Source organism: Nannobrachium achirus, assembly GCF_963921795.1.
Source record: "Nannobrachium achirus genome assembly, chromosome: 6".
NCBI lineage: Eukaryota > Metazoa > Chordata > Actinopteri > Myctophiformes > Myctophidae > Nannobrachium > Nannobrachium achirus.
Genome location: NC_137815.1, coordinates 62,643,016 through 62,668,052, shown reverse-complemented (window position 1 = coordinate 62,668,052; position 25,037 = coordinate 62,643,016). Strand labels below are relative to the sequence as shown.

The 25,037-nt window shown below is 42.3% G+C and overlaps 1 protein-coding gene across 2 annotated transcripts in view; it reads left to right on the top strand.

Moving 5' to 3' along the window:
- Positions 1 to 6,980, top strand: part of arhgap46a (Rho GTPase activating protein 46a) — a 58,074-nt gene extending 51,094 nt beyond the window's left edge. For both annotated transcript variants that reach the window (XM_080727423.1, XM_080727422.1), the window contains exons 9-10: positions 3,732 to 3,901; positions 4,804 to 6,980. In XM_080727423.1, the coding sequence (XP_080583549.1) occupies positions 3,732 to 3,901; positions 4,804 to 4,998 (365 nt within the window). In that variant the 3' untranslated portion in view covers positions 4,999 to 6,980. The remainder of the gene's footprint in view (positions 1 to 3,731; positions 3,902 to 4,803) is intronic.
- Positions 6,981 to 25,037: the final 18,057 nt, after the last annotated feature.

The window sequence follows — 25,037 nt, the reverse complement described above, 5'->3', positions numbered from 1 at the left end:
AAACGTAATCGATCCTAGAGAATGAAGCATGCCTACCCGACAGAAAAGAAAAATCTCTAACCGTTGGGTTCATTAAACGCCAGATGTCGAGTAAGCCAGTTGAGTTTGCCCAAGCACGTAGTTCTGCAGACGCTAGTGCTTGTTCTCTGCTTTCTACCCCAGTGGATCTATCTAGGTTATGTTGCCATGTTGCATTGAAGTCAGCACCAACAATGATTTTGAAATCCGTCAGTTCCAATAAGGTTTTAGTTAGTAATTTGTAAAACTCTTTGTCTAAAACATTTGGAGCATACACAGAGACTAGTGCTAGCATTTTACCCTCCAAGCGGATTTTAGCAACAGCTATCCTCCCGTCACTGTCAGACCAATCACCCAAAAAATCCAACCTAAGGTTACGTCTAGCCAATACGGCTACTCCCTTGGTTTTGGAAGAAGCAGCTGAAAAGGCTAAAACACGATAATGTTTATTAGCCAATCGGTTGGAATGCTCTTTTAAAAGATGAGACTCCTGTATAAATGCAAAGTCAATTGATTTAGATCGCAAAACCCCCAAAATGCTGGTTCGCTTATGCGGTATATTCGCTCCCCTTACATTGAAACTTAGAAATTTATATTCTGTCATAATTGTGGTTCAAACCATACGCACAGCAAGCACAGTAGAACATTTTAGAATTTCCTAGTTGGTCCCTCACAACAAACCTTCCCCACAGAAAAACAAAACAACCCCAAAAGGAACAGAAAGGAAAAAGCAACATCAAACGAACATAAAAAAACACATAACATTGAAGCTTGAGGGGGAAAACCCCATTAGCATCAGAGTGCACAAAAACAGTTCCCCACCCTATCAACCTATTAGTCAACCTTCATTTCACTCTGTCAGAGAGTGCAAACAAGTAACTGCCCAAAAGTAACCATACATTGCCCTCTGGTGATTATGTAAATATATAACAGATCACCAAAGTAAAAACAACAACAACAAAAAAGTGCCTTCTTGTGGCTGAATAGCTCTCAAACATTCCATCCGCTCAAATTATGATCAATCTCCCCACTTCATATCACTTAAATAAATGAGAATGGTATGTTAACATTTCTAGTAAAGAAGGGGGAGAGAAAAAAGAAAAGAATAAAGGGAAAAAAAATGAGGGGACTATAACAACTGTAATAATAATAATCAGTCCAGCATTAGGCCCACCTAGAATGTGATAAAGCCCTATAAGCCACGTTAATGCAAATAACCAAACACTTGTGACAGATAAGTGGAAATAAGGCTGTCACCACGACAAGGCACTAATATAATATTAATAATAAAAATAAATAAAAAGGAAATCAGTGTATATGATATAAAAAATATATGCACTTATATATGTAGTTAGAAATAGAAATTAAAAGCACATCCGGGGGGCCATATGCAGCAAAGCACACACAGTGTTAATGCATACTGCGCCACATACAGCCCCCCCCATGCATCCATGCATACAAACCACAATTACTAATTAGAAGAGGGAAAAAAAGAAAGAAAAGAAAAGTCTGTATACATAAGTATTTACATAAAACACAGTTATGTATGATCAGGAAACCATATACAACACAGCACACATAATGCATACTGCGCCATATACAGCTCCCTGTACATGCCCAAAAGGCCAGTGCAAACTTAGATAAATGTCAATCATATTAGTTAAGTCTGTTTCCGTCTTAAACAGTAAACTACCATACTTCAAACAGTGAACCTACCCAATCACGACTACAAAATAAATATAAATATCCCAATACAGAGCTCCCCTCTCCCCCCATCAAGAAATTAACATTTTAGAAGACAACAAGTAAAGTAGGTAAATAACTACCCCCCCCCCCCCCCAGACAGCGGATCCACAAGCACGTAGAGCCAACGCGCCACGAGATCGTACATCCGCCAGCTATTGAGATTAGAAAAAAAAAAAAAAAGGAAAAAAAAGAACGAGTCAATGAGCCAGGGAGAGAGAGAGAGAGAGGAGAAGCAGAGATAGGTAGAGAGACATAGAGAAAGGGCGGGAGAGCGAGTGGTCTCTGGAACCGCGGAGCCTTCACAATTTAGACCATATTATTTATATCTGTTTCACCTTAAACAGTAGGCTACATTACTCAATACAAAGGCCAAAGCCCAGTCTCGCCCTCCTACCCGAGAAAGTAGCGTTTTAGGAGGCATAAACGAACCATAAACTAACAACCAACATAGCCGCCATTACCTAACAGAAAGAGAGAGAGAGAGAGAGAGAGAGAGAGAGAGAGAGAGAGAGACACACACGCACACACACACAGCGAGAGAGAGAGCCATAGAGAGAGAGAGAGAGAGAGAGAGAGAGAGAGAGAGAGAGAGAGAGAGAGAGAGAGAGAGAGGGAAAGCCGAGATAGATAGAGAGACATAGAGGGAAGACGAGAGAGAGAGCAGGCTCCGTCTGAACCGCGACACGGAACCCGTTAGACAAAGCTTAACAGAGAGAGATAAAACCCTCTAGACCTATATAGTAAGCAGCACAACGCTCAATAAGAGCAAAGAAAAGGAATACAATAATAACAAGAACAATGTCCATTATATTCAAACAAAAAAGACAGTGAATTATGCTTATAGCTTTAGCAGCCCTAAATCCTCTCTCCTTGCGGTAACCTAAATTAAAACGAGTAACACCCATCTGCTTACAGATCTTGTTAAAAAATAAAATATATCTTATTCTTCGATACAAATAAAATAGGTATTATGAAACGAAACACTTGAAAACACAACGTCAAGTCAGATGATGAGTCCAAAACAATAAGTAGGCTTACATTAACAACTCACCCTTTGGGGAGGAGGAGGAGGAGAGAGTGAGGAAAGAAAGACGCTGCGTAAAAGTCATCTCCAAAGTCCCAGCCAGCTTACCAACAGTCCATTAAAGGCAAAAGGATATCACATCGGCAGAATGTGTTTGAAAGCACGCGATCACGAAAGCAAAAGTGTCCCTGGTAAAAGTTAGTTCTCTGTAACTGTCGTCTCATCATCCTGCGTAGCTAGAGTCTCGTCCGCAGCACCTGGAGTCTTGAACTTATCCTTGCAAAAGGCCAGAGCTTCCTTGGGTGAGTTGAAAGTAGAAGTCGCCTCATCCACGGTTATCCAGAATTTGCTCGGGTGCCTTATTCCGTATTTCACTCCTTCCGCGGTGATGGAACGTAGGAATTCCTTTACTGGCCCGAAAGCTGCCCTTCTCTTTGATGTTTCAGCAGACCAGTCGGGGAAAATATACACCTTTTTGCCATTGTATGTCAGTTGGCCTGCTTTCCTGGAGAGCTGGAGTATGCGTTCCTTTACCCGGAAAAAATGGATCCTTGCCAGGAAAGCCCTTGGCTTATCAGAACGTGGATTGCCGGTCCGATGAGCACGATCCACCTCCGGGGGGGAGTCGGGAAACTCGTCGGGGAATGTTTTCTGCAAAAAAGACTGGATAAAGGCCACTGGGTCAGCCTTTTCTAGCCCAGGAGAGATCCCAATCACTCTTATGTTGTTCCTACGACTCCGGTCTTCTGCTATGACGAGCTTCTCCTCCAGATTAGCACATCTTCTCTCCAATTCAGTGATACAAGGGTTAGTTTTAGTTGAAGGGACATGGGGAATTTGAGTTTACAAAAGTTAAGTGCAAATAAAATGGGGAAAGGTGGACAAAAAGGAAGAGAAAATTATCTTTGTGTGGTTGTGTTAACGGCCGATGTGTCTCCTACAGCCTCGCTAATGAAGCTGTGGTACCGAGAGCTGGAGGAGCCTCTCATCCCCATGAACTTCTACAAGCAGTGTGTCACTAACTACGACGACCCGGTGGAAGCCATCGCCGTGGTGCAATCTCTGCCTGAGCTCAACAGGCTGGTGCTGTGCTACTTCATTCACTTTCTGCAGGTAACCCACTGGAATGCTGCTAAAATGCAACAGAAGTATGTATGTTGTAGTACATAACATGCTGGTAGGGCTGTCATGATTATGACATTTTACATGACGATTCATTGTCACTCAAATAATTGCGATTAACGATTTAATCTTGTTTTTGTCGTTGACAATTACATTTCTGTTTGGCTTTTAGGCTTTGAAGATGCACATGGCAAATATGACACATAACCTAAATATACAAAGAAATTACTGACATATATGACAACTTACTACTTAAAAAATTACATTGATAGTGGAAATAGCCGATCTGTTATTTCCACTATTTTTTACTTAAAATATATATATGAACATTTTTCAACATGGAAACGATTATGACGATTATTAAAAATAATCGCGACGATGTCAAATAATCGCGACTATGTCAAATAATTGCGATTAGACGATTATGTAATAATTGTGACAGCCCTAGGAATGCTGCTAAAATGCAACAGAAATATTTTGTAGTACATAACATGCTGGAAACATAATGTGAGTTGCATAGAAATAGATAGTGAAGTAGGGCCATTTCCATTCTTCATAGCAATGCAAAGCTGTACTTCTGTGTCAAACACAGAAGAGGAAGTACTCAATCCACAGAAAACCTCTGTGATGTGTTTGTTCAGAATCATGTGCAGGTCCCTGTATAAATAGTAATAAGTGTCATTGGGTCCCACTCCCCTTGCAAAGTAGGTTGCTGAACACGGAAGTAGGGTGCTTATGACCTATATATACAATCTTGTACCTATGGTTATATGTTCCATGGATGCTGTGGATTGTTTCTCAGGACAAACTGAACATGACCCAGACAGTTTAGCTCAAAGGTCAATTTGGGGTCTCTTAACTCACTGCTTGTTCTCCTCCTCTACACGTTCTAGGTGTTTGCTCAGCCTGCCAACGTGTCTGTCACTAAGATGGACGTCAACAACCTGGCCATGGTGATGGCCCCCAACTGCCTCCGCTGTCAATCTGATGACCCACGCATCATCTTCGAGAACACACGCAAGGAGATGTCCTTCCTCAGAATGCTCATTGTCCACCTGGACACCAGTTTCATAGAGGGGGTTGTGTAGACGGATCAATTCACAGAGGCCTAACTTATTCGCTGGATCCCTTCCGGTGTCTGTACGGTGTCTGTACAGTTCTACAGGTTCAAGGGACTTCTACAGTCATGCACGTACGTGTACATGGTCTTTTTCAAAAGCACACTGGAAACGTTGAGGGCGAAACAACAGAAGCGGGACTCACATGAAGACAAGATGTCCTTGTCTAACCATGTTGTACAATACATAACACAATAGTTTGGAAATTTGGAAATTGAACCAATGGGGCTGTCCTGCTTTCATTTTAGGTCATTACCCATTGTACTTATGTGATACCAAATCCACATTGATGGATGGTTTTGCCAGAGACAACTCGACTCATGGCAACTCATGTTCTTTGGACTAGAGTTTTTTTTTAACAGCATGTGAAAAAAGACTTCTTCGTTATACTCACTGAATACAAAGTGCTACAATTTCATTTGCAAACCGTGATGTGTAAGGATTCTGACATATTCACAAAATGGACAAGGAAACTGTATCCGATAAAAGAGTGCAGTCAACTGCCTTATTTATATCTACTAACAGAATGTTGATGCTTGGCTTTTTCTCTGGCTGTCTGGTTTCATACTAGTGTGTTTGTGTGAGAGAGGTAAAAGACACAACCTTTTGTTTATTATGTACAGAAAATGTTCAAATGATGAGTATGACAAATATATTATACTGTCATATTCATATGCTTGCCAGTGACGTTGGTTGTTAGTGGTTGTAATGCATCCTGGCTGTCACAGTCTCCTCATGTTAATTTCATGGCACAAGGGCTAATTTATACTTTGTCGAACAACCTATATGACACAAATGTATTTTCAACTAAAAATACACAAAATGCGTCAACATAAAACCGAACTTAGGCCCTATACACCAGTGGTTCTCAAAGTGGATTCCAGGGACTCTTTAGTGGGGTCCAAATAATGAACCCGTTCCATTTGTATGCTGTCAGAGTAAAGGGGAGACCTTGAAATGAGAAAGTTTGAGAAACACTGCTATACATGTACTCTACTATACAAACAAATTGCAAAGATAGCTACCCACAATCTCACAAGTTGCAATGTGACGCAATTTTTGATTATTTTTCTAATTTCTTTTTTAAATTCTTTGGAATTTTTTTTGAAAGATTTTGCCTATGAAGACATAGCCAAAATAGGGATTAATGGTTAATGTGGTTAATGTCAATGTTGTAGTTTGATACAGTATAAATTAGCTGTGAGGGTAGTACTGCCTGCCGTGAGTATTTTGGTAAACTGTACAGAGCTGACATTTCAAAGCACAAACTGGAAGGATGTGTTTTGAGATTGCGTCAAAAGCTTTTTTCTGTGCTGAGATCAGACACAAAATAAACACGAGGAGGGCTTTGATTTCAAAACTCATAACACTGAACTGAAGCCAGCAGAGGGTGATAAAATTACAGTCTGCGTGGTTCTGTATGTAGTAGTTACATGGGAGCTGGTTATGCCACTGATGATAGCCTTTCCCTCTCTTATCTGTATGTAATATCCCAAACTGAGATTACCTTCTCTTATTTTTGTTGCGGTCTGTAATTCTTTCTGGCTCAGGTGTAAAAATAAAACGGGTGTTGGATGTGATAACTATACTTGGCCTTCCCTGCAGACTGAGCATTAGAAGATAACTAACACAGGCTCCGATGATGAGGATGGAGCATTGTTCAACTGTCAAGCACTCTCAGAATGTACATAAGGCTTTCGGTTTCCTCTACGGCTTTGCCAATGTAAATAAAATCTGTTTGTAAATAATGTATTTTAATGAGTGTATTCTAATGATCCAAAGTAAAAGTGAAGCTTTGTGTCTGTGAAATGACAAGTAAAAAAAAACAAGTGTTTTTTGTAATTAGTTAATTTACCTGCTGTGAGCGTCTGCCTTAGAGAGATAGATCTGATTCAAACCACTATTCATGTGTGTATATGTATGTTTGCATATCCCCTTGTAGTATGGAATGATTGTCCATAAATAAAGGTTTGTTCAATTGTAGATTGATTGTCTATTTCTGTCTAAAACTATGTATGTGTTGAATTTAAATGTGGCCAAGATGGCACATCCATTAAGATGGCATCACATTAATTCTGAGCTGGGAAAATATTATGTATGATAAGAAATGTATATTTTACAAGATTTTGAATAGATTGAAGACTAATAACAACTAGAGCTGTGAGGACAGAAAGGGCCCGACCATTCTCACAATATAAGAATACGTACTGTACTCCATATATAGGAGGATTCGCAGATTTCCTTTTCCCTTTTGGACAACCACCGATCTAACCCACTACAAGTTTGACACATCACACCCTTGGGTCCTTGGCGATACGCAGAGTTTGAAAACAAAATCCAATATCACAATATTTATGACCATATCACTATTTTTGCCATATAATACTACTCATAAAATTGTGGTGACATGGCATTGGTGTGATATATCGGAGACCCTGACATTTTTAAACACAGACAGACAACATCATAACTTGACATTTTAGGAAAATATACAAATATTAGGCAATTAATAAACACAAATAAAAGCCTATTATAGTCCATTTTACTCTCCAAATAGTCTAGTGTACAATCAACTGATTGTCAACTACTGATTGTCAACTACAATCAACTTTTTAAATAATTGACTAATGAAATGGTACAGGCTCCACCTGGCCCATGGTGGTGCTGCAGGCTCCGCTTATGTTCATGGCCAGTTTCCAGACTGGGGTGCTCTGTGCATAAGGTAGACCTACTCTTTTTCCATAGCATAAATTGATTAGCAACGGCTAACAAAGCCCTAATAACCACTACCCAGTGACCAGACCATATCCGGAAACATAACCATATCTAACATCTAAAAATAATACATTTCTGACAAATAATATAGTCTGGGATCATGCCTTGATAATACATTATCATTAACTTAATAAGTTACAAAGTGCGCAAGCGTTTGGCGCCCTCTGCTGTTGACAATGGTCTCTAGTCTAGTACAGAAGAGGTTTTCCCCCAGCGGAAAGCCTGGTGACGCGAGGTTACAGAAGAAGTAACTTTTTTGTTGGAAATGTAAAAATAAACTCATAATAATAACTAAGGAATTTATTCGCGACGCCGACAAATTGTTCTGCGACAACCACGTTTTGGAAACACTGTTTTGTGTATACCTGCGGCTTGAGAGAGTTTTGTTGTTTACAAACGGATTTTTATTTATTTATTAAAGAATATGCAATTTACAAAATATTCAGGTATTCAAACAGCACAGGTAATAGACAATAAAAACATGACATACAGGAAAGAAAAAAGACAAAAAACAGCAGTAGGCCTATTTATCTGATAACATTAAACAGAGAAATCGTGAAAATGAAGATTATACAAAGTTAAGAGTTTTACATTTTTTTTGTGTGATTTGATTAGCAGATTGAATTCCAATTTGAAGTGGGTGAAAATAGGTGGGGATTTGGCGAATTTTTGCTTGTGAATAACAAATTTGGCATAAAGAGTAATGAAATTAAAAATAAACTCAAGTTCGTCATTGTCTGGGTTGTGATATGATGTGATGACATTGTAAATACTTTTTGTACCAAAACGTTTGCTAAATATCTGATCTAAGCTGATTTAAGTAAATCTATATTTTTTATATTATATCTAAGTACCAAAAGCCAATGTTTTACAGTATTGTCCCACAGTCAGGTTACTAGAGTTCATTTTAAGGTTCATCCACTCACGCACAGTCCTGTCTCACACGCACGCCAGCATGCACCTAGAGCGTGATCAGCTCATGCTCACCTCATGTCACCAATGATATAGTAGTGCATGCTCTGTGAATGTTGTTTTGCATGAGTTAGCTTGTGCGCACCGATACTCCTCAGCCGCCTTGAAAAGCTACATTTCTCTGTTATCTTCTGTGAATGATGTTTTGCACCTGTTTTGCACAAGTCAGCCTGTACGTGCAGATACCCGCACCCACGCACTTGCGGGGTCTCAGCCGCCTTGGAAAAGCTACATTTCTCTGTTATCTGTAAAGAGAAACCCAACGATTCCTGGCACAGCCCAGGGGCGGGGGAAGGAGGAGTGAAGATCACGTGGTGATGGGGCGGAGGCAGACAGCCTTGCCCCTCTGAGAGTGTGGCCCAATCATGCCTGCTCAGCTGAAGAAACAGCCAATAGAGTCCAGCCCGGGACTCCTCCCACGAACCAATCAGAAAGTCTCACCTCCCCTGCTGAAGACCTGCGAAATACTATAAAGACTCTTGTTACTTTCATTTTGCGTCCGTCTCTACGAGAACACCACAGCTTGCTGTTGTGTGCTTTACTGAACGAACCTCTTGGTACCGGTACTTGGATTATTTTCTCTTTTGTCTCCTTACATAGATTTTACTTAGAACTTAGAATAGCCCATTTGTGCAAACGGTATTGATATAATAAAGTTAACTGCTATTATTTTAAATAGAAGTCTCCTGTTTTTAGTATTGATTTCACTGGCACATCCATACTCATTCTTGTTCTACGCATAACCTCACCTTCTGAAGTTTTAGTGCAACTTAGGCGGAGTAGAGAGGCTCGGGCCTCGAGCCTTGTTCTTCTCGTTTGGAGAGAGGTTCTTCCAAAACCTGGTGACCCCGACGTGATGAGTTTTGTGCCTTTTTAACAATTTTCGAGATTCAAAATTTTCGGAAAAAACGCGTTGTTGCTTTCCCCGAGTGTTCCAGTTCCATCCAGTACAACGGGCGGCCGCCTACTACATCTTCTAAAAAGGTAAGCACAAACCTCTTAAACTGAAATTGTGCACATTGGCATAGGTTCTAAATTTAGTTGTGCTGTTGTATGAACTGTCAAACATTCTAGTTCGATAGGAATATTACAGTAAAATCTGTGGGACAAACACTGCTTGGGAGCGTAGTATAACTGCATCCTACTGTAAGGAACGCAGTATAAAGTAGTTGCCTACTGTAAGGAGCGCAGTATAAAGAAGTTGCCTACTGTAAGGAGCGCAGTATAAAGAAGTTGCCTACTGTAAGGAGCGCAGTATAAAGAAGTTGCCTACTGTAAGGAGCGCAGTATAAAGAAGTTGCCTATGTGTAAAAGTGTGAGGGGAGTGCATTTCCCAATAACACAACGGTGTATCCGCCGTATTGTAAATAATAACAGTGTCTCTGGAGTACAAGGGGGGCTGTTACGGTGTCTCCGCCGTGTTGTGAATGTTTAAACAGTGTCTCTGGAGGACAAGAGGGACTGTGAGAGATTGTGAGAGCGAATGGAATAAAGTGAATGATTGATGATTTGAATGAACTCAATGTATAACGGACTGTTTTAAAAATAGTTAAACAATTTTGTAAGCTCTCTAAATAATTTTAGTAGATAGAATACATCCCAGCGTTCCTTCTGAGCATAACATTTTTGAATTAAAACCATTTTTGAACATTTTAGAATAAAAACCAATCTTGACTGTCTCAAAGAGTCCAGAAATTAGAAAGTCTTAAGAAGCTTCCGAACATTAGATGGTTTGGATAAAAATACTTAAACAGTGTTAAATCATTAATTAAACCTAGTATAAGTCTGACAATTCCTGCCTGTGTACTGTTGTAAGACGAACAGCTAAAGTAAGAATATCTTTGTCAATGTGTACTACAGTAACAGCCTATTTTACTGAAGCTGGTGTACTAACAAGTTATAGTTCATCTCCCAGTCTCGATTGGTGTTTTAAAATTGCCGTCAATTATCATAAACATTGGTTCATAGAAATTCTGGAGAACAGGACACAATTAGAAACAAGAATAATTGAGACAGAGACACGCCAATGTTGCCTTTGTTTCATTAAAAGAGGGCACTGGATGACAACAGGGCCATTTTTAGGGCGTACTGTATTCATACATTACAGAACTGATCCTTTTCGTCCAATTGAAGAGCCTGTCTGCACACACCATCCCTGCGAACTGTATATGTATGAACCTGTGCTAACGAACGTGTTTGACCCTACGTTTTTGAGTGGAGGCAGGGAACCTTACAGGCTATATAATTTGGGGATTTTCAACATTTAATAGTCTAAATTCATGCAGGCCTCAAGCGTACATCCATTAGTCTACTATGCCTGCTTCTCATTAGAAGGTATACTGCAGAGCTGGGGTGCCCACCTAAGCCCAGAGTGGTATTTTAAAATAAAAATAGGTCCCAAAGTTCTGTTCACTGAAAAACTAACCCACTACGATCAGCTCCATCGCCGTATTCAAGAGCTGTTCCAGCTGGATTGTCCCATTTGTCTAACAGACATTGGTGAGTGGCAACCTTTAGATCAATACAGAGAGAAATTCTGGAAGTCCACACCTTTCCAAGAACATCCATTAACCCCTTGTTCGCATTCGGACAATAAAACCGGAAGCCTGTTACTCTGGAGCATGCTACAAGAGGTTGGCCTATACCCCGTATATCCAATCCCTCAAAACTCATAAAATTCCTGAACTCATAAATGTTAGAATCGATTATTTTGTAAGACAACACTAAACGCTAACAAAAGAGTAAAAGATATGAACGCCCAGGCAGTGGACAAAACAGATCAACAAGCCAATAGATCTTCTAATTTTCGTCCCACTCAAAACAAACAAACTATTAGATGCCATCATTGCCACAAGCTTGGACATTATAGAAATGAATGTTTCAGAAATCCTGCAAACTATCGGGATGGCCAATTCATAGGCCAAGGCAAAGGGGGTGGACGAGGGAGAGGGGCGGGATACCGTTCAGGTGGTAAGTATCCAGGCCCTCCCCATGCTCTGAGCAGTCCCCAGGGATACGGTGGGGGACAGAGTAGGGGCCTACCGCCACCATTACAGCATCCTCCTCAGCCCGCTCCTCCAGCAGGGGGATCCCCTGCTCACGATACTGAGACTGGAGAACCTAGGAGGCAAGGTAGAAGTAAGAAAAGGGAAAAGCATGCGAGAAGAAGGAGAACTGTAAGTATGGATAGTAGTACATCCTCCAGTGAGGATGGGAGCAGAGACAGGAGAAGTAAGCCAAAGAGAAGCTTTGACACGAGGCCAAGGATGAGTGACAATGCTCACTCATCTGAGGACTCGGAGCGGGATCGGATAGATGAGGCTAGAGCAAAGGCCAGAGACACGTACCCAGCAGGGGACAGTACACGCAGGACAAACAGTCAAGTGCAGGAAGGAATTGATAAGTTGGAGTCAGAAAGGGAAAAACTGTTAGAATGGCGGGAGCAAGCAGAAAGAGTTGGGGAAAGAAGAAGACAAGAATTTGGTTATGGTTTTCCCCCATCTCAGCCACACGAGCAGGGGCCACCTCCGCCCCGTCCAAATCCAAATGGTCTTCCTCCCTATCCAGGTCTCACTACCCCAGGCCTAAATGGCCTCTCGCAAACCATGCAAACCCTCACATTCTCCACCTCCATGTCCGTCCCACTAGGCCAGCAGCAAACTGGAGCCACGGGGTACACACCCACCTTCCTACCAACAACGAATCCCACCACCGCTCCATGGGGAGCTGTCCCTACTGTGGCAAACCAGCCCCAGATAGACGCCACACTGCTGAATGTAAAGAGAAGGTCTCCACCCAAGCCCCTGTTTTACAGGCCCCACTTCTGTACAAACCCCAGCCTAATAGCGGTGCACCCCTGCCCATGTACAATCCACTCTCAACAGGAGAGATTCTTGCCAAGCTCCCAAAGCCATCTGATGTTGGCTGGAGAAAATTCTACACAGCAATCTAGGGGAGGATATAACAGAGGGGGTGGATATAACCGGGGAGGTTATAGGGGTAGAGGTAATGGGTACCAGTCCAACTATCAACAAAATGACGGCTGTTGTTTCGAGTGCGGGGCCCCAGATCATTTTGCCAGAGCCTGTCCAAACAGAAAAAAACCAGACCCAGCATTACCAGCAACAGGGATATGGGCAGAACCAAGGGGGAGGATATAGAGGTAACAGGGGAGGGGGTTACCGAATCACTGATGCAGTTTCTTAGTGAATGGAAGACCACTATCATCAACCTTAGATCTTGGATGTTTCTGATATAGGACTGCATTTTGCCGTCCTTCTCAGAAACATAAGGGGGATGGTGGGGAACATAGTGTGGGGAACGTAGTGTAATGTAAGTGTAATAGCTTACTACTAAAAAACTTTGCCAGCCGATGAGAAAGCCCAACTGCCATGCACCAGATATGTCTAAGTCATGCCAGATGGAGATAACTCAAGAAGTGTGGACCAGGTCCAATTAGATTTAGAGGAACTGAACAGGAAGGAAGAGACAACTTTGGCAATGTGCCAACACATGTATGTGGCAGAAGAGCAAGACCGAGGTCTTGAGGATTAGGATTAGACTTAGTACACCAGTCCTTCTCTAGAGTACCATATTGCTCTATGTAGCTCTCGAATGATAGTAAGTCCGTTAATTGTTGTAATGTCATGTACTGATGTCTGTTGTTCTATGTCTCCACAGAAATCATCTATTGATAACTACATGAACACCACCTCTGACACCAGAAAGGATAACTGAAAGATCTGGGCGTTTAGATAAGTATCTACACCTACACATAATTTAGAAATTGACTACGCCCAGATTTAAAAGAAAGATCTGAAAACATATAGTAAGTCAGAGAGTGATATTAGGATATATAGGAACACCAAGCCCAGCCGTCTGAAGTATACCATGCTCTTGACTGTACTTACGCTCCTCAAAATATGGATGTTTGTACACTTGCTAACTCCTGTCCAAAGTGCAAACCGCATATCCGGAAGTTACCAAGCATCAGATTATTATCATCATTACATGTTCTGTACTGAGGGAGTGGATTGTTCCACTCACGTGAAAGGGTACTGGTATACTTACTACGGCACTGGTTATCATGTATACGCATGCTTAGGAAATTGCAAGGACAATTGTCAAATTATTGCAGGATCCCGCCCCCTGTCCAATCGCCATAACGGAGACTGCAGAGCCCAAAGGGAACATTGGGGATCCTTTGATGGTGACTCAACTGGGCGAGCTAACGGAAGGTTAACTCTGGCTCGGGCTGGTCCTTATGTGATCATGAAATTAAGAAACCCACAACTTGGCGACACAGGTCAATTATGGTTAGGTTTAACTCTGACCGGACGAGACTCCTATGCTAAACTGTTTATTGACGTTTCTCCCAAACCTAACGCCACAGCTAAACTTCCTGAACGCATCATTTATGAAGAAGAAATCAATGATGAGGAGGAGCTCGATGAATGGCTTACTAGAGACCTCAACTCTGAACTGCCAGACATCACCAAACATCGTGTCCACGGATACTTGGAGAGGTGTGAAGGTAATACTGCATGTGTTAAGGCAGCGATTGCCGCCCACCATGCAATGCAGGACGCTGACTGTTGGGTCTGTGTCCATCACCGTCCTGATCTTAGGGTAACCCCCATTTCTCTCACTGACCATGATAGCTCCACTGAAAACTGCACCTCTCCCCGTGACATGCTCCAGCTACTAGCAATGTCCCATTTAATAGACAGGAACATAACCATCACCAACTCCTCCCTAGATGGTACCCTGAAGTGTATTGAACCAGCCCAATCAATGACCCAACGTACTCACGTTCTACCTGTCAAACCCATCAAGGCCCCCGTATGTTTGTGTTCCCACGACACCTCCCCAGGCACTGTAGCGTTAGGTATATCTCTGTGCGAACGCAATATCCATCTTAATGACGGTTATTGCACCTCTATGGCTCTAGATGGCACCCTGCTAAATGTCTCATGTCCATGGTTTAATGTATCCGTTTCTCACCTCAGCTATGCAGCTGTGTGGACTTGCGGCAGAGCCGCAAGACATTTTCTCCCACCCAAATGGAACGGCTGCTGCCACCCGGGTTATATTTTTACCAGTGTTATAATTTACCCTGTTGTTCCCCCAGAAGATGACAATGCCCACAATAGAGTTAAGAGAAGCCTAACACCCACCACTGCCTGGGCCACTCCAGACCAGACTCAGACTAACTTAGAATACATTAGGGCCAAGTACCCAGGTTACACATTCAAGGACCCATGGACTGACTCAGACTCCCAAATGGCCTATGGCCTAGGTGCCACCACCTTTATCACCTCTGGTGTGACTGAAGAGTTCACCCTGAAAAAGATTAACACTCTAGCTGCCGAACTGCTAATGTTACATGACTCCCTCTCTGACCTCCAGCTGGCAGGTCAGCTCCTAACCAACGAACAGTCCCAAATCAGGACAGTAGTCCTCAGAAATCGTGCTGCCCTGGACTGGATGACGGCTAAGGAAGGTGGTGTGTGCAAAATGCTAGGTGGAAAATGTTGTTTCTTAATCCCTAATAATCATGCTAACATTTCTTCCCTCATCTCTCATTCTCGTGATGCCATAGCTACCATCCCACAGCCCCAGATTCCAAACACTTGGTTTGACTTTAGCTTACTAGGGGGCTTTAGCAACTGGTTTGTCACCACCATTCTCCCAGTCCTGTTGATCGTAGGGCTCATCATTTTCGTAGCCATACCAATGTTGAAATGCATGATTAACAAAGCTGTCCGCACTGTTTACCCTTCTACTGACTTCCAGCTAGCCCAACTGACCGAAGGAGAGGTCCACCAACCTCTCCTGGATCTTGTTACGGACCAGGTCCGTCCACCTCCTGTTTACGAGGAGGCATTTGAGTGAGCTTTTGTTTTTTTACATACTGATGGTTTAATCCACCCACGCATAGACCAGCCTCCAGTCTACTTACACATTGAACCCGTTGTTTTCTATAAGAAATTGTTTTTCCCTGCTTGTGTGAATCCCTAGCATCCCCAAAGGACTAGGTGATATAGTTTTAGGTATTTTCTGCACTGATTTCTGTTTTACCCCGAAGGGGGTCTTGTGTCAATTCATGTTTTCTGATGTCATCTTATGGATGTTGTCTTACAACCAAAAAAGTAAAGTTGGACAGTCACACAGGAATGACAGGGGTATGTTGATCACAATTGTAACAGAAAAAGTTAGGGAATCTGATCAACAATACCCCACTATAGACTGACATGTCAGTGGCTAAAAACTGTGGTCTGTCCAACCAAGTGAAAACTCTGGATTCAGGGACCAAGTTGACCTTATGGTCAAAAGATAGAAACTGACAAGTATGAAATAGATGTCATCAGAAACATAGAATCCTGTGCCATTGTTTATGTGTTAGTTGCATCCCAAAGGGGGTGCCATTTATTGTTTCTAAGTTATTAAAAAACAAGTGTTGATTCTGTTGACCCCCGCTCACCATATTTTTCAGAAACGTTACCCAGTTTAGGTGGACTTCTTAAAAGAAGTCCAAAGGGGGAGTTTAAACTTTTCTGAAAAATGTGCCAAGTATCACATCACTAGTTAGTGATCTGCCCTGGAGGCAGATCAAAGGGGGATTTGATGATATGATGTGATGACATTGTAAATACTTTTTGTACCAAAACGTTTGCTAAATATCTGATCTAAGCTGATTTAAGTAAATCTATATTTTTATATTATATCTAAGTACCAAAAGCCAATGTTTTACAGTATTGTCCCACAGTCAGGTTACTAGAGTTCATTTTAAGGTTCATCCACTCACGCACAGTCCTGTCTCACACGCACGCCAGCATGCACCTAGAGCGTGATCAGCTCATGCTCACCTCATGTCACCAATGATATAGTAGTGCATGCTCTGTGAATGTTGTTTTGCATGAGTTAGCTTGTGCGCACCGATACTCCTCAGCCGCCTTGAAAAGCTACATTTCTCTGTTATCTTCTGTGAATGATGTTTTGCACCTGTTTTGCACAAGTCAGCCTGTACGTGCAGATACCCGCACCCACGCACTTGCGGGGTCTCAGCCGCCTTGGAAAAGCTACATTTCTCTGTTATCTGTAAAGAGAAACCCAACGATTCCTGGCACAGCCCAGGGGCGGGGGAAGGAGGAGTGAAGATCACGTGGTGATGGGGCGGAGGCAGACAGCCTTGCCCCTCTGAGAGTGTGGCCCAATCATGCCTGCTCAGCTGAAGAAACAGCCAATAGAGTCCAGCCCGGGACTCCTCCCACGAACCAATCAGAAAGTCTCACCTCCCCTGCTGAAGACCTGCGAAATACTATAAAGACTCTTGTTACTTTCATTTTGCGTCCGTCTCTACGAGAACACCACAGCTTGCTGTTGTGTGCTTTACTGAACGAACCTCTTGGTACCGGTACTTGGATTATTTTCTCTTTTGTCTCCTTACATAGATTTTACTTAGAACTTAGAATAGCCCATTTGTGCAAACGGTATTGATATAATAAAGTTAACTGCTATTATTTTAAATAGAAGTCTCCTGTTTTTAGTATTGATTTCACTGGCACATCCATACTCATTCTTGTTCTACGCATAACCTCACCTTCTGAAGTTTTAGTGCAACTTAGGCGGAGTAGAGAGGCTCGGGCCTCGAGCCTTGTTCTTCTCGTTTGGAGAGAGGTTCTTCCAGTTGCTGTAGTAGCAAATGATGTCCTTGAGGTTAAAGGAATAATTTAGATTGACCAAATTGAAAAAGCGGCTTCTAGATCTGACCATTACAAACGGAAAATGCGTCCCAGCAGCGTGACGTCACTGCGCGTGCGAGCAGCGGGCCAATGGGAACACAGGGCGGCGGTGGCCGTTATAGTGCGCTTGAGACTTTTGTTGGGATCAAACGTGCTTTACACCAGCTCTGCCAGAGACACCAATACGAAGGATTTGCTGCTTCTGTAAGTTGTTTTCATCTTTGCTTGTCTTATATATTTTATTAATTCATCATAACTTGTACATTTCTCGACTTTTACTTTCTACAACTTTTACCTACTACTACTGTCACAGCAGAAAACGCGCTCGTTCGTGCGTTTATACTCTTATCGTTTGGACTTTTTTTTTGGAGAGCATGGTTCTCAGGAGTGAAAAAATTACCACCAAGGTAATCAATAAAGTCAACCAACGAAGGCTCTATGCATATACGCCATTTTGTTCTACTTCCGGGTGTCTTTCGACTTCCTTCACAGGTGTTACTGATGATACTAATGAAGGCTCTGTTTGATTTATTGTACAGTGGTTCAACAAATGGAATCAAATGGACCCTTGCGGGTCCATTTGCTTCCATTTGTACACTCTCAGAGTTACACACCTGTATGGGGGCATTTGGAACCCACTCAAGGACACTTTGAGACCCACTGGTGTAGCAGAGTGTTTCCAGTGAGCCAACATGCACAATAGCAGCACCCTGACTCTGTTTGACCAGAATGGAACAGACCCTTCATTAGTATCATCGGTAACACCTGTGAAGGAAGTCGAAAGACACCCGGAAGTAGAACAAAATGGAGTATATGCATAGAGCCCAGAGCCCTAGAATGGAGAGTTGCGTCACTCCCGTTCACTTCATGGGGCCAGGTCTTCTACGCACACATCTATTGGCGTATAGTGACAAACGGCGAACCGGAAGTTTACAAAATGCATTGAAGTCTATGAGGTGTAAAGTGACAATGAACCACGTGACCAGCGCTGTTTCTGACCCCGCGGTGACACCACTCTCTGATTATACTGCTCTGATAGAGCCTATTCGCTTCTTGCAAAGGGTTGCCCCGCTGATCAATATTAAATCCCGAAAGACACTAGGAGGTGCTCTTATTGGGCCCCTCATTGATTACGGAGTCCTTGTCTGGTATCGCGACGCCCCAGCTGCCTTAAAGTTAAAGCTCCAAACAGCCCAAAACAAACTAATTAGGGTTGTGCTTGGTCTCCCTCCTCAGACCCACCTTACCGATCATCACCACGAAAGCGTGGGATGGCTCAAAGTAGCTGACAGAGTACAGCATCTTGCAATGGGCCTGGTGTACAAGATACACTACACCTCCAAGATTCCCATGTACCTGACAAACTACTTCTTAAAGGTCAAGGATGTTCACAATCACAACACCAGAGGCAGCTCCACTAATCATCATCAACGTAGATTTAAAACTAAACAAGGCTCTAACTGCTTCTCCTGCTACACCATCAACATGTGGAACGCCCTTCCACAAGCCCTAAAGGAGAGCAAATCCCTAGCCTCCTTCAAAATTGGTATGAAAAGTCACCTTCAGACAGCTGCTACCCGTGACTTGTAAATAGACTAAGCCCCCATGCTCCCCCCCCTTTTCTCTTTTTTTGTTTTTGATGTTATGCTTTTGAAACTGATATTATCCTAGATAAAGTACTATGTTCTATCCGTCTGTCTTTCAATGTTATATGAGATACTTAAAGTGTGGTTCCTGTGGAAATAAGCCTCGGCTTTCTAGGATCTCCTTTTAGTTGACCTTGTACCAGTGATTTGTACTGTCATGAAACTGTACTTTTTTCTATTGCAAACTTCTAATAATATTCTTCAATCAATCAAAAAAAAACCCTGAGAACCAACGGCTGCTCCCCCCGGAGCTTCCCCCGGCGCCGAGGCGGCCGCTCCGCTCGCCCCGCGGGCCTCAGCGTCGCCGGGGGGAAGACGTTTGTCGCCGGTTGGCCTTTGACGTACCTCCGCGTGAGTTCCCTAGACGCCGTTTAGGGGGCTGAACATTTTGACTTTTCAGCGGGGGTTGGATTTGTAAAATTTTACGGATTTGACGGTAAAGGAATTTTGGCATTTTTGAAATTTGAAAATGTAAGATTTCACGGAACAGATTCCTTCCCCTCTGCTCCGTGAGACCGTGACATCCCAGGAGTGATCAGGACTGAAACAACCGTAGGAGACGTTGGGGGAAGGAGCGCTTGTTTTCGGTTCACCAGCGTCGGCAGGTTAGCTAGTACTCAGGGTTACTGAGGTTGGGTTTGGGTCGTTGGGTTTAGGCATAGTATAGAGGTTAACATTCACCACCCCCCAACAGTTGCTCCTGGCCCGCATGCCATGGATGCGCTTACAGTACAGTACACTGTACATTTTCCTTTTTCTGTTACTTTATTTATATGGTTTAGAGTTTAACTTTAGTTATAATAGTTAAATTAGAAATAAGTAGTTCTTGGAGCATGAAATGGAATCTCCTGGACCCAAAAGAAACTATCAAACCATCATTGAATGTAAGAAGAACTATGTAAGAACTATTTTATATTTAAAATATCATGTGACTCATTATGCCAATGCCCCCTTTGTATTGTTGATCTATTCAGAACAGAGCTCTGCTGTGAAGGAAACGAGTGTGTGAGCTCACTGAGTTATGAGCCACTGGCATCAAAATAGCTTGCAGAGGTAAGGTGCTTGTCATGTCCGACCTTGTATAGATCAGCTGGCTCTAGTTTTTATTTCTGTATCTAACTACATACATTCTTGCTTGCTTTTCTCTGTACAGCATTTGACATGAAATACTGTACTGTATATTGTTGCTATTACTTTTACATTTTATATTTTACTCCATCATACAAGCTAGGGTGTCACACAACCATTGTGGAAATGGCAGATCCACAAGCTCACAAAGCTCACACTATTTTAAAAGGTTTTTAAAATAATAAATGGGGACATACGGACAGCAAAGTGTTTCAATACACAGTCACTCATATGCTTAAAACTACAGGAGAAGTAGATAACATAATTAAACCAGAGAGGGGTGGTGCAGGATTTTGATTGTAGACTAACATTTTGTCCTTATTTTCTGTTCACACCACAGGCTGAGGGAGGCACTGGAGAATGAAAAAGAACGTCTCACTGAGCTGACCTTCACCCAGAAGCAGCTGTAGCCTACTAGAGAGTGGGCAGCCTTTTAGCACTGTAGATTTAACTGACTGGGTTGCAGAGAAGAAAGGGGCAGTCAAGCAATGTCAAATTATCCTAAAGATTAGTAGGAGTTTCAGTATGTTATGAACTGCAACTCAGAAGCCCAGAGGACAGCAATTATGTCTGTCCTCTGGGCCTAAAAGCTTGGTCTTGAAATGGAACAGCTGATTTATACAAATGGAGTTTTCTCTTGATGACAATCGGTTTATAGAATGGTTAATTTAACCTTAAAAAAAAGAAAAAAGAAACTTGGTTTAGAGTAGACAGATATTTAAATTAATTTAAATTAATAATGTGACACAGATGGTGTTCCAGGTTGAAAGGTATAACAAAGTTGTAAATAACTAAATATGCATCCCTCAGCTGGAAACAGGAATGGGTGTGCAATGATCACAAACTAAATGTATAACCCCCCGGCTCCACCGGGCGTGTTGAGCGTCGTGTCAACGCTGGGAACGCTCCCGCTTTAATCAATGAAGGGTGCTCCACTGCAGACGTTGCACTGCTGTATGCTGCGTACGTAACCTGACTGCGCCAGATGGTGGCAGCAGTGCGTATGCCTGCATAACGCTCTGCCTTACATCTGGGATTGCTCGGGCAGACCCGATGTAAGGGGCGGGCCATTTTTTCAAATTTTTAGCAGGTGATTGGGCCGTCTCTATCACAGTCTGGGAGTGCCAACTCCAACCACTCATATTGGCCTGTCTGCATGACGTTTCACCCAGAATCCGCCTCCTGGGTTTCCACGTGGTCTGCAGTCAGACTCTATTGGCTCAGAGCCGCTCAGAGCCACTCAGAGCCCGCCCGTAGCTGCCGCTGATTCGTCCGGCCCAGGACTTTACCAGTGTTATCAACTCTCCCCGAGAGATCTCAGATGGTAAAGGCATACGCACTGCTGCCACCATCTGGCGCAGTCAGGTTACTGCGTACGGTGACTGCGTCCAAACTCAAAAAATTGCCCGGTTAAAACTTTTGACGCAGTCCACAACAGTCCAGTAATGTATAAAATATGATCTGTATATTTAAATGTATATACATGCTTTTCTGCTGTTGGCTATCCACAGATCTTGGCCTAAAATCACGCAAAGCGGTACACAGTATCTCTAAAGTCATGTCATCAACATGGATCTGTCCCATTTCCGATATTCCCTCCTGATTGCCTACGATTGCCTTCTAAAGTTTGTGTATGCACCGTGACGTATCTCCTGATTAGGGAGTCTTACTGGTATTTTTAAATGTCTATATACGTGCTTTTCTGCAGTTGGCTATCCATTCACGTCATTCACAAGGGTGACTAGATGTCCCAAAAATCCTAGAATATTTTTTATGTAATTACAGTGGTCTTCTTTGGTAGAATTATGTATAAGCACAACAGGCTATAATCATGACAAAACAAAGTGGTCAGTTGTGCATTGTTGCTCTCTGCTGTTTGTGTGACAACATGAATATTCAGGTCGGTCACAAATAGTTTTATTCCTGTTTGAAAGTGATTTTCATGTTGTGTTGGAAATGGGATATTGCCAAATGAATAACTCACAGCCACTTTGGTGGAACCGGTCGGATGTCAACGTGGCGGCGTCAATGAAGCCGTCACGACGCAGAGCAACGCGACGACCCCAGTGGAGCCCTGGCCTTTCACTGTAGTCATTATTGTGCTGTAAATAATGCATTTTGCAAGGAAGCTGAACTAGTGGCATCACCCTCACTCCACCACCCTAATGTCATGTTGTCTGTTTGTTCCCTCCAGATGCCGAATACAGCCCATGTCAGGACCAGTGATGTGTCAGGACTCCAAGCTGGACAGGAAGAAAGAGGCAATACTCACATTTCTGTTTTCAGATGATGGATTTCTTCATATTTTTGTTTTTGTGGATCGAACATCAGAATGCATTTTTTGCAGATTTTATTTACGTTGCAGTAAGACAATTTCTATTACCGTATATATATTTTTTACTCCAGCACCAGACTGGTTGGCCAGAGCTGCTTATCCAGGCATCCGTCATCATCTCTAAACTTGACTACTGTAACTCCCTCCTTATTGGCCTTCCGGCATGCTCACTTAAATCCAGAATGCTGCAGCATGCCTGGACTTCAACCAGCCGAAATGTTCACGGCTCCACCCTTTTCCACGAATACAGGAAAACTCGACCTAAAACAAATTCGACCCAACCTCGTTTCCCAACGGGTCTGTGGCCTTAAAGGAGGACTTCACCACTTTTCAACCTATCTTCATATAATTAGTCCTCACTAACGTCTTGTGACATCATCGATTGGGAATCCAAGCTAATAGAAACTGCAGGCTTTCTATTCCTGAAAAGTTGCAATGTTAAAGTCTCGCGATAATAAAAATCTAAATATGTTTTTCAAAAATATTGATTATTTAAAAAAAAAAATTTTTTTTAAATGATGATGTCACAAGACGATGGATTCTGAACTTCCCACAGCTCTCCTAGGAGACTTGGACCGAGTAGAAAAAGAATTCGCTATTTTATTATGAACATTAGTAAAGGACCTATTATATGAAGATAGGTTGAAAAGTGGTGAAGTCCTCCTTTAAGCTAGATGCAGAACAGACCAAAATCAAATCTTTGCTTCTGGGGGTCCCCGAAACAAAATATTTAGCAATAGGGGTCCATCCGTGGAACAAAATATTTTGCGATGGGGGTCCGTGGCCAAAAACACGTTTTGGGGGTCCTTAACCACTGATAGGCACATTCTACAAATGTCTTCTAAGTAAATCCTAACAATTTTCTGTAAAAAACTTATGTTGCCAATTGCCATCAGTGTTTCTCAAACTTTCTCATGTCAAGGACCCCCAGAATGATATGTATTTGGCCACGGACCCCCATCGCAAAATATTTTGTTCCAGGGACCCCCAGAAGCAAAGATTTGATTTTAGTCAATTCTGCATCTAGCTTAAAAACCCATTCCCAGCCAACTTAAAATATGAATGTGCGCTAATAACGCCAGGAAATAGCTATATTTTATCAACATGATAGGGTATAATTTCATTGTTTTCAAAGCCATGATGATACCACAAAAAGACCACTAGAGTGCGCCATCGTAACACTAAAACCTTCAGAAGAAACCATGTTTAAACCATGATTAAAGGATGGGAAAGTGACGTCGCTCCATTGACTCACAATGGGAGATCCGCGGCCCGCCATCTGTGCTCAATCCTGTTCAATTCGTGCTTGATCGTCTAAAACCACCATCGGTCTGGGCAGCGGATCGTATACAGACGCCACACAGAACATTTCCAAATCAAAATCCGACCTAGTGAAGCTGCGTAAGGGTCGGATGGTTTGCATTGAGCCTAACGGCTAGCAGATGCTATTGTAAACAGGAAGGCCTGGTTTAGCGGTGACGTCATAATCGTATCCTTTTTTTTTTCACGGTCTCGTGTTATTACCAGCTGAAGGTAAGGAAACCGATTTGCTCCGTCTATTAACCCAAATAAAAGCTTAAACAATGCTTTTATATAAAAGTCGATTAAAGTCGATCGGCAGGGACGTCCATAATAACAATGTCGATCTAGGAGTCGACCGGCGCGGTTTAGGCCACAGACCCGTTGGGAAACAAGTTTGGGTCGAGTTTTCCTGTTACCCTTTTCCACTACCTCCAGTGAAGTACCCCTTCATGCCAATGTCTGCCTCGAATGATTGAAACGATTGACTGAGACATGGCTACCATCCAGGTCATTCATTCTCATGTTTTTGTTACTTAGGCTTCCTTTTTTCTTGATAATGTTAAGAATGTAATTTAGATGGCAGGTTATTTAAACAGATACTAGGTTCATATTTACCTATTTACCTGGTATGCTTTGTACAGATTAATTTTGATAGCATATTGTTTAGACTTATGCAAGGGGTTTACTAATTTATACTTGGCAGTAGGTGATGATGAGAGCCAGGTGTGAAATGGGAAAAGGCCACACAGTTTTTGACAGATCATGTTGTCATGCAAGTCTGCATTCAATACTTAATGGTTTGAGTTTTTTTTTTAGTTTGAGTTTTGAGTTTTTTTTTTTTTTTTTGAGTGTATCTCTGGTTTTGAATGTTGGAAAGAATGTATATGTTAAATAAATGGATTGACATATCCAAAATGATACAACAGTTCTGGACCTTGAATTGATCATGCGCACGTCTGACTAAAGTCAACCCAGTTGCCCCTTGCAGAAGTAGCTACAGGTAAAGGCTCTAGAAAGCCCCTGGGGCTTGTGTTATCCTTTTAGCATAACCTTCCACTATAATACCTGTACTGTTAATAATTTAAAGTATTAAATCATGTATTCAGT